At 51.1% G+C, this 13,048-nt stretch overlaps 1 protein-coding gene across 2 annotated transcripts in view; it reads left to right on the top strand.

The window, feature by feature from the left end:
- orc5 (origin recognition complex, subunit 5) overlaps positions 1-13,048 on the top strand; it is a 38,159-nt gene that overhangs the window by 8,171 nt on the left and 16,940 nt on the right. The window contains exons 9-13 of one of the 2 annotated variants that reach the window (XM_064342872.1): positions 578-668; positions 915-967; positions 3,745-3,857; positions 4,195-4,242; positions 4,591-4,701. In XM_064342872.1, the coding sequence (XP_064198942.1) occupies positions 578-668; positions 915-967; positions 3,745-3,857; positions 4,195-4,242; positions 4,591-4,701 (416 nt within the window). Of the gene's footprint in view, positions 1-577; positions 669-914; positions 968-2,170; positions 2,262-2,512; positions 2,566-3,744; positions 3,858-4,194; positions 4,243-4,590; positions 4,702-13,048 lie in introns of both variants that reach the window. The other variant, XM_064342871.1, reaches the window with a different exon arrangement.

Here is a 13,048-nt window from a genome sequence, read left to right as displayed (position 1 = left end):
TCTGCTTTAGGTTGAGTCATGGTTAGTGTTCAGTCTGGTCCTGGGTCCTTTTTGAATATTGGTGCCTTAATTAGCATGAAATGTGTGCTTTTTGGAAAATCGGGAGGGGGGGACAAATGGTAAATTCTGGTCGTAGTCTTCAGAACTACTATGAATGGCAAATTTCAAAATATGAAGAAACTTGGGTGTTTCTTTAAAATGGCTTCTCCTGCCTCAATGCAGACAATATTTTTTAGGCTCTATCAAGAGAGATGTCTGCACTGTTGGCATGGCTGAGCTATTGTTACTTAAGAAGAGAAATTTCAGAAAGTCTTGCTCCTATCTCCTGTACAAAATGCTAATCGGCGCTGCCTGGAACTCCCACCCACTCGTCTACCCGAGGGAGTAGCAACTGAATTTCACCCAACAGAAATAACCAGTAATAACTTGTAAACTGTGTTCCTTCAGAGCCAAGACAACTTAGTCAGTCCCCTGGGCTCGGATGTCTCATAGTTTGGTCGTCTCACAGTAGTTTTGGTCATAGGGCTTTTATAGCTGTACTGTAACTTAATTTATGCCACTTCCTTTCTCCTCTCAGCGAAAGAAAAAGACGCTCACAAACTGTGGCGCAATATCGAGCCCCAGCTGAAAAAAGCCATGCAGACGGTCTACCTGAGAGAGGTTTCCAGGTGTGTACGTCTGCTTGTCCCTGTCTGTTTGTGTGTAGTGTGTGTGTGTGATGTGTTTCTAACTGAAATAGCCTGAACAAAAAGGGGCTGATAATGTGGTTTTTGGGATCCCCCCCCCCCTTAGAGGGTTGCAGTTCTCAGGGTCAGTGGATTGCAAGCCCCCCCCCCATCCCCCCACCCCCAATATTCAAACTAAACTCACGCCCTTCTTGTTGGGTGCCTCTCCCCTGTGTGTGTCTCCTGCAGTGTGCAGTGGGAGGAGCAGCAGTCGGCGGAGGGGGAGGTGGCAGAGCTCAGAGGTACGGGGGGGCGGGGGGAGATCGGGCCTGTCTCCGCACGGTCAGAGCCTGGCTGTCCCGGGTCCCTGCACCCCTCTGCCCCCCTTCGCCCAGATCAGCGCACGCGCACGTGCACCAGCGGTTTGCTCAGGCGCATCGTGAGATGGGATCGTGAAAATGGCTTTCCCTGCCTCAAGCCAGACAAATTTTTAGGCTCCACAGAGTGTGCACTTTGGGAAAGCTGAGCTATGACTTAAGAGTCCATGTGATTTCACCTCTCTTTTATTGCTTTCACAGGGCATTGAAAACACATGAGAGTTTAATATCCCTGCGTATTTTAGTTATGCTTTAAATTATGGCTCCCATTAACGTTGAGTTTCATTGTTCTCGCAGAATCATAACCTCCTATTTCCACGCACCGTAAAAATCTGCCGGACACACCACCATTTTAGCAATGCAAATATTTGACTAACGTAGTTATAAATTATAGTCCTTTAGATTTTTCGGTTATATTCATTTAGCATAGCTAGCTAAGTTAGCTAGTGGCAGGTTTCTTCTTAGGCATTAGTTATTTGATAACTTAGCTTGCTAGTTGCTTTATGAGGACGTATATTGTCTTTATCTTAATTGGCTACTAGATAGCAAAAATTGTAATTGGATACGTCACTCCTTACCTTAAGCATTATCGATACTTTGATCTACAACAACTACTTTGAAAATTCATTCCAGAGAGGAGTATCATGGGGGTAGCTATGTACAGAGAACGTCGTCAATATAGCTACTGACAGTTTCATTACCACGCCAAGCTTGGTGAATTTTATAGTGGAAATAGGCTTAGAAAATGTTTAAGTACTTGAAATGACTAAGATAAAATTATGCTACATTTGTTTTTGTTGCCTGAAGACAATGGAAGTCTCACGTTCACCTGGTACCTTTAGAAGAGAAATTTCAGAAAGTCTTGCTCCTATCTCCTGTACAAAATGCTAATCGGCGCTGCCTGGAACTCCCACCCACTCGTCTACCCGAGGGACTAGCAACTGAATTTCACCCAACAGAAATAGCCAGTAATAACTTGTAAACTGTGTTCCTTCAGAGCCAAGACAACTTAGTCAGTCCCCTGGGCTCGGATGTCTCATAGTTTGGTGGTCTCGCAGTAGTTTTGGTCATGGGGCTTTTATAGCTTGTACTGTAACTTAATTTATGCCACTTCCTTTCTCCTCTCAGCTAAAGAAAAAGACGCTCACAAACTGTGGCGCAATATCGAGCCCCAGCTGAAAAAAGCCATGCAGACGGTCTACCTGAGAGAGGTTTCCAGGTGTGTACGTCTGCTTGTCCCTGTCTGTTTGTGTGTAGTGTGTGTGTGTGATGTGTTTCTAACTGAAATAGCCAGAACAAAAAGGAGCTGATAATGTGGTTTTTGGGATCCCCCCCCCCCCTTAGAGGGTTGCAGTTCTCAGGGTCAGTGGATTGCAAGCCCCCCCCCCCATCCCCCCCACCCCCCAATATTCAAACTAAACTCACGCCCTTCTTGTTGGGGTGCCTCTCCCCTGTGTGTGTCTCCTGCAGTGTGCAGTGGGAGGAGCAGCAGTCGGCGGAGGGGGAGGTGGCAGAGCTCAGAGGTACGGGGGGGGGATCGGGCCTGTCTCCGCACGGTCAGAGCCTGGCTGGCCCGGGTTCCTGCACCCCCTGCGTTCGCCCAGATCAGCGCACGCGCACGTGCACCAGCGTGTTTGTTCAGGCTGCTCAGGCTGAAGAGCGGGAGCGGGGAAAACGCGTGTGTGTGCCGGCGTGCGCACCCACCAGCACAAACACAAATGCATACACGCAGCCAGATGTGTGCACATTGCAAATGACTCACATTGGGACACTGACTCTCAACCCTCTCTACGGCATTAATGCACTCTCTTGCTTTTATTTGCTTTAAGTGGCCATTTAAATTACAATCTGACTGTGTGGTTTGTGTAAGTAGCTGCTACTGTGTTATTTTCATGTTTACCTTGATGTTGACATGCCCAAATTATGCTAGTTTTCATTGGGTCTGAAATATAATCCTCAGTTCAACCTGAACCCAAATACCTCATGTCCACAACTGACCTGAACACACAGCAAAGTTTTATAGCCAAACCTGTCTGAAATAATGTCAGTACTGTAAGCATCGTCAGTTATAACATTATATCCCACTCCCCCCAGATCTGGCACTTTTACCACTAGATTCAGTAGCGAAAAATAATAAAGTTTAGTTGCCCATTTTTCATTCTTTGTCATTAGTTTACATTTTAGTCAAAACCATTTTAGCATTCATGGTTTCTTGAAAATGAATGTGCAGAAAAACAATAGAACATTCATAACTCAAAACATTTAAATCACTTCAAATGGATGGCCTGAATAATGAAGGCACAAGTTGAATTGCTTAGTACCCCATTCCATGTTAGACATTTATTCAGAATGTAGTGTCTTTTTGCATTCTGTGAAACAAAACCACAAACATACTTTATTGATATATTTTGAGATTAGATGTCTGTTTTATTATGCAAACTAAAGCAAATGGATCCAAATAGGCTTGTTGCATTATTACTAAATTGAACAAAGCTTTGCAAGCAATAATGTGCATTATAGCTTCTTGAATATAGGAAGCCCTTGGCGTACACACATGTTGAATACCTTTTAGCGATGTACGTAATACAAGTGTGAAAACGCTGTTCTGAATGTGTTGTTTCTGAAGAATCTTCCGGAACTCCTGTGTGGCTGAATGGCGGTGTGAGCGGTGGGCTCAGGTGTGCTCTGTCTGCCCCTCTCAGGCCTGTCTTCACACGACCACGTGGAGCTGCCCTATTACTCCAAGTACCTGCTGATCGCGGCCTACCTGGCCTCTTACAACCCGGCCCGCACCGACCGCCGCTTCTTCCTCAAGGTGCGGCTCGTCTTCCTCGCCGTCGCGCCCTTGCACGCCCGCTCCCCGACGCTCGCCGCGATGGCGTCGTTCCCCAGCGCCGTGCCCTCACGCGTTCCCCAGCCTCACAGATCTGTCACATGACGAGGGGCGCTGAGCGGTTAGGTTTACACGCGTGATGTCAGTGAGCATCCCTCACAGAGAGCGGAAGTGTAGTGTGTGATTCTGGGGGCTTTGTGAAACTGTGACTCCTTGGGAACATCGGCACAAAATGGAGGCCGTGAACGAACGTCGTGCTCTTCGGTGTGGGGTGATCACTGTGGGGTGATCATCCGTTTCTGCTTTCTCTGCCCAACAGCATCATGGGAAAATAAAGAAGACCAATTTCCTGAAGAAGCACGAGAAGGTGAATACTGAGCGCATAAGCAAACGCAGGTTTCAGCTTTCTCACCTGTCCTCATGTGTGATTCGGTCCTGCTGTGCCTCTGATTGTTTCATTAAAAACTGCCTTCATTTGCATGGCAAAAGGAATTATGTTGCCAAGAGCAAACATGAAATATTAACACTTGATAGTAAGTACATGTAGCAGGAATAATTGTTAAACAATGGTGGAATTCAAAATTGTGTAAAAATTGTTTAACAATCTTGTTTATAGTAGCTATGGTAATATGATAATTGATCATGTGGATATGTTCAGAATTGGCTGCAGTGCATGCTCACTTCATTCCACTCATTCTGTCTCTCGCCCTCCTAGACCAGTAATCACCTCTTGGGACCCAAACCGTTTCCCCTGGACCGGCTGCTGGCCATTTTCTACAGCGTGGTGGACAGCAGAGTCGCCCCGACTGCCAGCGTGTTCGCACAGGTCCGTCTCCCTCTCAAACTCGCACCCCCCCTCCCTCTCCCTCATCCCTCCCTCTGTCCCTCCTTCCCTCCATTATGTCTGTTTCCTGTCGGGTCAGCTCTGAGGTCATCCTCTCGTCTTCACCTCACATAACATTTTGGGTAAACTTAACCTCCAGTTTCACTGAGAATATGGTGAAAGTGTCTCTGGAGCTGCAGCACTGAAACGGCAGTGATGTCTGACCTTTAAATGCAGTCGTCAGACAGCTGGAGAGCACATTGAAATGGAGGGAATACCGCTCAGTCTCCCAATTCCTCTGACACAGTGTTGCAGTACCTGCGGTTGTCCACTTGGTGGCAGTGCCCGCTAATGTAAGAAACGGCAGTGCGAAGGCTGTGAAGGCCTTCTTTAAGCAGAGGGCCTGTGGAGACAGCGCAGTTGACTGCGTCCCTCTCGGCTGCGCAGGCTTCGCAGGGAAACTTCACTCGGGTTGAGACGGAGGCCTTTTCGTCCGTGACGGTCTGATTAAGCGGCTGTGTCAGAACAGCGAAGCCGCGGCGCGTTTGATTAGCATTAGCGTATGAAACTGCGAGGAAACGTTTCCCCGGTGCGCTAGCTCCGCCAGCAGATTCGCAGATAAAATTATCGTCCTTAAGGGAACGTCGTACGAGTGCAAACTGCGCGCTTCCCTCCGCTGTGGGAAAACAAAAAGGCAATTTAACTTCTCGCAGATTGCCCTTTCATAATCTAAATCCCCGTGTGCATTTAGCTTCAGAAAGACTCCACAAAAGGCCTAGCAGCTGGAAATCCTTCAAAGGCGGTGCTCTGTCTAATGCGCATTAGACAAATATCACTGATATCTAGAAAAAAGCAATGGCGGCTAAATCGTTACACAGACTTTCTTTTTTTTTTTTTTTTTAAATAGAAAGATGTGATGCCAGTGTTCTTTTCCCCTCTGTGGAAAATATGCTGAATGAGGGTTCAAGGACAATTCAGGCTGAAGAACAGACAGACGGGAACCGCCAGGGAGGAGGGGAGCTCTCTGCTGGAGAGACAGAGGGGGTGTGGGGGGATGGGGGGGGTGGAAGACTGTCTGGTTCTGAGAAGAGGCTCTGTCATGGCTGCCATTGCGGCTCTGCTCTGAACCGGCTTCCAAACAGAGAGAGAATGGAAACCACAAATCATCCAAAGACCTGCATCTGCCTCCAGCAACGTCAGAAACAGCGAACAGGACTCAGGCCAGAACTGCAGTTATGACCCAGCTAGCCATGTGTTCAGACCCAGCTAGAACTGCTGTCCTGACCCAGCCAGCACTGTCCTGACTGAGCCAGCACTGCAGTTATGACCCAGCTAGCCATGTGTTCAGACCCAGCTAGAACTGCTGTCCTGACCCAGCCAGCACTGTCCTGACTGAGCCAGCACTGCAGTTATGACCCAGCTAGCCATGTGTTCAGACCCAGCTAGAACTGCTGTCCTGACCCAGCCAGCACTGTCCTGACTGAGCCAGCACTGCAGTTATGACCCAGCTAGCCATGTGTTCAGACCCAGCTAGAACTGCTGTTCTGACCCAGCCAGCACTGTCCTGACTGAGCCAGCACTGCAGTTATGACCAGGTTCAGGTTCAGGTTCAGGTTTTTGTTTTAGCCCAGCATTACGACGCCTGGTTCTACTAATTAACTAATCATGGCTTTTAATCAAGACCCTGATAAGTAAAATCAGGTGTGTTAGATCTGGCCTAAAACAAAAGTCTGCACCCTCACCCGCCCTTTTTGGGTGAGATTTGACACCTGAGGTGTCGACTAATAAAACTTTATTACTTCTAAAGTGCGAAACAATTTTCTGGCTGCAGTTTATATGGAGGTAAAAACGGAATTGAGCGGACCTGTTCTGCAGGGAGGGACCTGGCCTTGTGTGAGGATCAGAGGATGGAGGGATGGCAGGAGAGAGGGAGAGGGACCGAAAGGCTGGTACAGGATGAGAGATTTTGGAGGGGGTGGGGGGGGTGGTGTAGTTGGGACTCCAGACAGAATTTGCTCAGCCTCCTGTGCCAGTGAGCGTGTAAACACATTGCTTGGCTCGGGGAACAGTGTGCTGTGCGTGTGTGTGTTTGTGTGTGTCTGTGTGTCTGTTAGGACCTACGCAAGTGGGCATCTGGGTTTGGTGAGATAAGGGGGAGGTCGTGGGGCGGTGGTGTGTGTTCAGGGTTGTGGGGTGGGGGTGGGGGCTGCTGGTGTGTTTTCAGACAGAGTGCGCTGGGTTTTTGGATGGTGACTGTTCCCTTTGAAACGTCAGCCCACGTAGGCGCCATGTCGGATAAGCTCCCTCTAAACGGGGCTTTTGTGCAGAGGGGGTTTTTTTTTTTTGGGCGGTTTTTTTCGGGTCACTCGGAGTCTCTCATCTCTCTGGACCGCAGCCCCCGTCTGGGTGCCAGTGCCCTCTGAGGACAGAGCCTCCCCTCCCTGCCCGCTCTCTAACGCCCCCACCGCCAGTACCGCCGCCATCGGAGCCTGTCTCAGGATGGGCCTCCTCCCTTTAGGCTTCTCTAAAGCGCCTTTATCAGCTGCGGTTTCCACTGCGCCTTCTCTGAAGATGTCTTAGAGACGCGGTGCGTAGGTCTGCTGCAGCCTTCAGCCCTCTGCTTCAGCCTTTGTGTGTGTGTGTGTGTGCGCGCGCGCGTGCGTGTGTGTTTGTGTCTCTGTGTGTTTGTATCTCTGTATGAATGTGTGCGTGTGTGTGTATCTGTGCGCGTGTGTGTGAGTGTTTGTGTGTGTGTGTGTGTTTGTGTGTGTATGTGTGTTCGTGTCTCTGTGTATCTCTGTGCGCGTGTGTGGGTGAGTGTGTGTATCTCTGTGCGTGTGTGTGTGTGTGTGTGTGTGTGTGTGTGTGTGTGTGTGTGTGTGTGTATCTCTGTGCGTGTGTGTGTGTGTGTGCGTGTGTATCTCTGTGCGCGTGTGTGTGTGTGTGTGCGTGTGTATCTCTGTGCGCGTGTGTGTGTGTGTGTGTATCTCTCTGTGCGCGTGTGTGTTGTTTGCAGGGTCAGTGCAGCGCTTGGCTGGAGCTGGTGGACGGGTGACCCCGCAGTGTGGCGGGGGGAACTCTCGCCTCTGTTTACCGTTTGAATGCGGCTCCTGGCTCTCGTCCCCCCTCTTTCGGAGATCCGCTTTTATTTATTTATATTATAATTATCTGTGCGCGTTATTTCCACAGATGGCTGTTCTTCTGCGCTCCCTGTCTCTGAGCTCCTCTCATCCGTGACTGCGGATCAGCCCGGGCCGCTGCCAGCAGTGCGCTGGAGCTGGAGCTCAGAGACCCAGAGACTCAGAGACTCAGAGCAGAACAGAGTAACCCCGCAGTAAACAAGCCCTGAGAGGGAGAACACAGCCCGGAGAGAGAGAGAGGGCTCAGTGGGGCGCGCTGCAGGCTGCCGCAGTGAGAGGGCTGTTTATACTGTGTGTGTGTGTGTGTGTGTGTGTGTGTGTGTCCGTGTGTGTGTGTGTGTGTATATGTGTGTGTCTCTGTGTGTGTGATGCGCACACACACACACAGACACAGTGTGTGCAATCTCTGGCCTGCTTGGCTGTGTTTGGATTGCTCTCATTAGCCAGATAAGGAGGGCGGCAGGCTAACGAGGCCCGCCGTTGGGCCGGGGCGATGCAGGGGTGACAGAATCCGCGGTCACACTGATACCCTCGCTCTCCAAAACCACCTTCTGCTCCTCTAATCTATTAGTGCCTGTCAGCCGCCGCTCTTCCCAAGCAGACAGGAAACAGGAAGCATGCGCGCCTCCAGCACGGGGTCTGCGAGACGCTCAGTCGCACTGCGCTCCTCCAGGACCGGGTTCCAGTAATTAGTAACATGCGATTCTGCTACTGGGCTGCTGCTGTGCTCCGGAACTCTCCGAGACAGAGAGCGGGACGTTCCACATGTGCTCAGTCCCTCCTTCTCCTTTCCCTTCCGTGAAGTTTCGTAAATTTTAAATGTGTCATTTGCTGGCTCGGTCTGGTGCCGGGTGTTTTTCAGGCCTGGAACACACAGGCGTTTGCCGCCCTGTTCCCCTGCAGACGGACACACTCTGTGGGCCGTGTCCCTGAAGCTCGGTCTGTTTGTGGCCCAGCCTGTGCTTCGCACTCTCTCTCTGTGCTAATGACCGTGCGTCTCTCTCCACCCACACTCAGCGATGCTGTTTAACGGCTGCAGTTACGTTTCCATCTCACCGTCCCTCGGTGGGCCATTTTTTTTTAAAGGCAGCAGTGTCCTTGTGGTGGAATGAGTGTAATCTTGCTTTTGGACACTAGGTGGCAGTGTGCCCTTTGGCTGCACGGCCCCGGCTCTCCGCTCGGCTGGTTTTCACGCACGGACGGGTCTGTGCAAACGCGGGCTTATCTCCCGTTAGCATCTGCGGGTATCCGTGTTAGCGCCTCGCTCGGCTCGCCCGCGCCGGTCCTCGCTGCCCGGAGCTCACGCGCGCGGACGGACGGCGGATATCTGTGGCACCTGGCGCGAGCTGTCGCATCGAGGCGTATATATGATCGATCGGCTCACCTTGTTCCGCCGAGTCTGTGCTTCTCCCCCCACCCCCCGTGCCGTGAGTGCGGTCGTGCCAAGCAAGCTGTTGCTATTTAAGGCTGAGCCCTCGGAGGGGGGGGGGTCTGGATTAAGTGCCCCTATCTGAGGGGTGGAGCTTGTTGCTGTGGGCACCTTGGCATTCTGTGCCACCCTCTTCTCTCTGGGCAGGGCACCTGACCTTCTGTCAAATCCTCAGAATGGCAGATACAGTTGCTAAGAGAGTTGTTTGTTTGGGTGTGCATTCGCTTTGGTGCTCTGTGATACCTCACACCAACTTGATAGGTGGTCAGTGCTGGGATGTCACAGAGCAACCTCCACACCTCTTGTTGCTCTGTGACATCGCAGGACCGATGGCCGGGTTGCTGATCTGAGATCAGTGTTATAAGTTCCGAGAAGCCTTCCTCCACCCCTTCCCCTAGTGCTTTTCCACCACTCTGCTCATAGAAGCGCAGAAGAGCCGGCCAAAATTCCAGGTTTAAGAACAGGCGGTGTTTTACGGGACAGATAAGGGGGATCCAGGACGCGGCGCTTTTTAAAGAGGCCCCTCGGTTTGCCGTGCGTGACTGAGAGAGCTCTCAGCTCCAGGAGTCACCCAGCTGTGTGTGCCCAGGGACAAAGCCTGCATCTGGGGCCAGAATGCTGCAGCACTGTGGGTTAAAACATCTTTACAGTCCTAAACCAACACGGTGAAACGCACACACACACACACACGCGCACACACGCACACACACACGCGCACACACACACACACACTCACGCACACACTCACACACGCACACACACGGCTTCTTTATCCTTCCCTCTCTCTCTCTCTCTCCCGCTCCCCTTCTCAGCTCAATCACCCACTCTGTCTCTCTTTTCTTAGTAAACCTTTCTCTCATCCATTATTGAGACATGTTTTTTTTCCCCGAGTCTCGGAATAAAGAAGGGAGAACGGATCCTTTGAATTTTTAATAGTGCGCATGAAATATGTATCATCAGTCATTCTTGAATGTACGAGCCGGTAAACCTTTAAGCAGGACACGGTGCTCCCGAGTCACGAGAAGGAGAGAGGGATGGAGGAGGAGAGGAAGAAAGGGGGGAACGGAGCGAGGCCGCAGAGACGTCGGGGGACGTGGAGGGAGGGAGGGAGAGAGGGGTGGGGGATGGACGGAACGGCCCCGACGAAAGACAAAGAAAGAGGAGACGAGCGGAGAGAGGGATCAGGCGCGGGGTATCGGACAGAGGGGGTGGGGGTTGGGGTGCGGGGCAGGACTGACCCAGGCCAAGAAAATGACAGGGGGGAGGAGAAGCAGCAGGAGGATGGAGAGAGGGAGGGGCCGGAGGATGTCAACAGGAGGAACGAAGCGGAGAAAACGATGGGGGTCAGTTGGACCGATTTTGTGGTGAAGATGTCCAAAAACGAGAGATGAAGGGGAAGGCAGTGCGAAGCGCAGAATCAGACGGACAGAGAGAGGTCTTTGTTGCGCTCTGTGTTGGTGTGCAGACGGAGTCTGCGTTCATGGCCGTGAGGGCGGGTATTCATATTTAACGAAGGCAGCAGTCGGGCTGGGTTTGTTATGCAGCGGGCGAAGCCGTTAGCACGCGGCGCCCGCGCTCACATCACCTGGCGCTCCGCACGCTGCCGCACCTGACAGCGCTTCAAAGAGCCGTCAGGTCCGGCTCGGCCCCTGTGCAGCGCTGTGGGTACAGCGCCTGCTGCAGGTAACGCCTGAGGACCATGAGCTGAAACCTGAAACCTGTGTGTGTGTGTGTGTGTGTGTGTGTATGTGAGTGTTTGTTCATGCATGTGCGAGAGTGTGTGCGTGTGTGTATGTGCCTATTCATGCATGTGTGTGCATATGTGTGTTTGTATGGGGGTGTGTGTGTGTGTGCCTGTTCATGCGTGTGCGTGTGTGTGCGCATGTGTGTGTCTGTGTATGTGCCTGTTTGTATGTGTGTGCGTGTGTGTATATGTGCCTGTTCATGCGTGTGTGTGTGTGTATGTGCCTGCTCATGCATGTGTGTGCGTGTGTGCGCTTGTTCATGCCTGTGTTTATATGTGTGTGTGTGTGCACGCACCTGTTCATGCGTGTGTGCGTGTTTGTGCGTGTGTGTATTTTTGCATGTGTATTTTTGCGTGTGCTTGTGTGCGTGTGTGCGTACGCATGTGTGCGCAGGCTTTGAAATCAAGCGTGTGCGAGTAGCAGTCTCTGCTGCGCGGCTCTCGTGGACAGATGAAGGCTGCCCTCTCCTCCATCACCGCTCCTGGGGTGATGTGTGTGTGATAAGCCCTGCCCCCCACCCCCCTGTTGCGCTCAGCAGTGACCCCTCTTCCAGCCCTATTACCTCTGCGCTTCGGAGGGGGGGGAGGAGGGAGGGGGGGGGCACGGCCCGTGGCCCTGGGGTCTCGTATATCCCAGCAATAAAGCCTGGAGCGCGTCATATTTATTTATACACTCATTTATTCCCTCGTTTCTATGGATTGGTCCAAGCCGGTTGTAAATCATAAATCTTTCTCCCATCTTAAATTGATTGAAAACACGCACGCACACAGTGCGCGCTCAAAAGGCCTGTATTATTCCCAGCAGACTTGGGAAATTTCTGTGTATAAATGTTTAAACAACGTATGCTGAATTGCCTGATGTTACGGCATGCGTTTTCAGGGTCTTGTTCAGAAATGTGACTGGGTAGAATGGCCATTTCTGAGGAACGGCGTTGCTATGCTGTAGATTGGGTGTGTCTTAGTTAGGTTTATAACACACGATTCTGTCTGTGTTTCATTTGTGTTGGGATTTGTGTGTGACATTCTGTAAGCCCGGGTCATCTTTTGCATGAGATGTGTTTGTGTCTGCTGAGGTGTGTGTTTTAGGCGGGATGTGTGGTAACAGTACCGTGTTGGGTTGGTGGGGAGGTGGTAACCGTGTCAGGTTGTTGGGCCGGGTAGTTGGGCAGAATTGGGTCCTGGTGTTGGTTGTGCTTTAGTAAAATGGCCCCCATGTGCTCAGTGATGCGGCACGTCAAAGTGGGTGCGTTTTCTATCTTAAGCTAGCCAGATAAATTGAGTTTCAAACCAGGACATTTTTTTAAATGCGCACTCACAACCATGGTTTATATTTCATCATGTCCAAGCTGTAAAGACATATGGGGCACAGCAGACTTGGGATTTGCAGGGTTAAGTACAAAGTTAGGGATTTCTGATTGTGTGTGGTGTAAAACAAAAGATGAGTCGAATTTGCGAATTAAAATGGCTACCGGTGTCAGAAGGGAAGATTAAAATGGCCGCCTCTGGCCGCGTTTCATGGGTTGTTGCCCTTCTGTTCGGCTGCTGTATGAAGAATGTATACAGCCTACAGCACGGGATCAAAATAGGACTAACAGCCTGTCAACAGGATGCCAAGAGGCAGGGGAGCAAGAGGTGAGAATGAGGAGGAAGACGCCGTTTGATATTCAAGCTAATGAGAGAGACGGAGATCTGTCTGATGATTGGGTGGCACAAATAACCTAATCTGACAAAGGTCATGCTTCTCCATCTTCGTTATATCACTGTTTGGCTTTTTCATTGGCAGTGATGAAGTTCTAATAAGAAATTGATTTTTTTTTTCCTTTCTCGAAATAATGCTGTTAAGCCTGGTGACCCCGTGACCTCAGAGCTCATTATTGTTTGGGGCGGGAGGAGACCACCCCCCCCACCCCCCCCCGTTCACGAGGATCAATGGAGCGGACGGGCCGTTCGATTTCGTCCAGCCGATTAGGCCGGCCTGGCCGTGAATGTGTCTGCGTGGGGTGGGCGGCTCGTCCCTTCTTGACCCCTGTAGGATGA

This window comes from Anguilla rostrata, chromosome 7 (assembly GCF_018555375.3).
Source record: "Anguilla rostrata isolate EN2019 chromosome 7, ASM1855537v3, whole genome shotgun sequence".
Lineage (NCBI taxonomy): Eukaryota > Metazoa > Chordata > Actinopteri > Anguilliformes > Anguillidae > Anguilla > Anguilla rostrata.
This window is presented reverse-complemented; position numbering and strand designations above follow the sequence as displayed.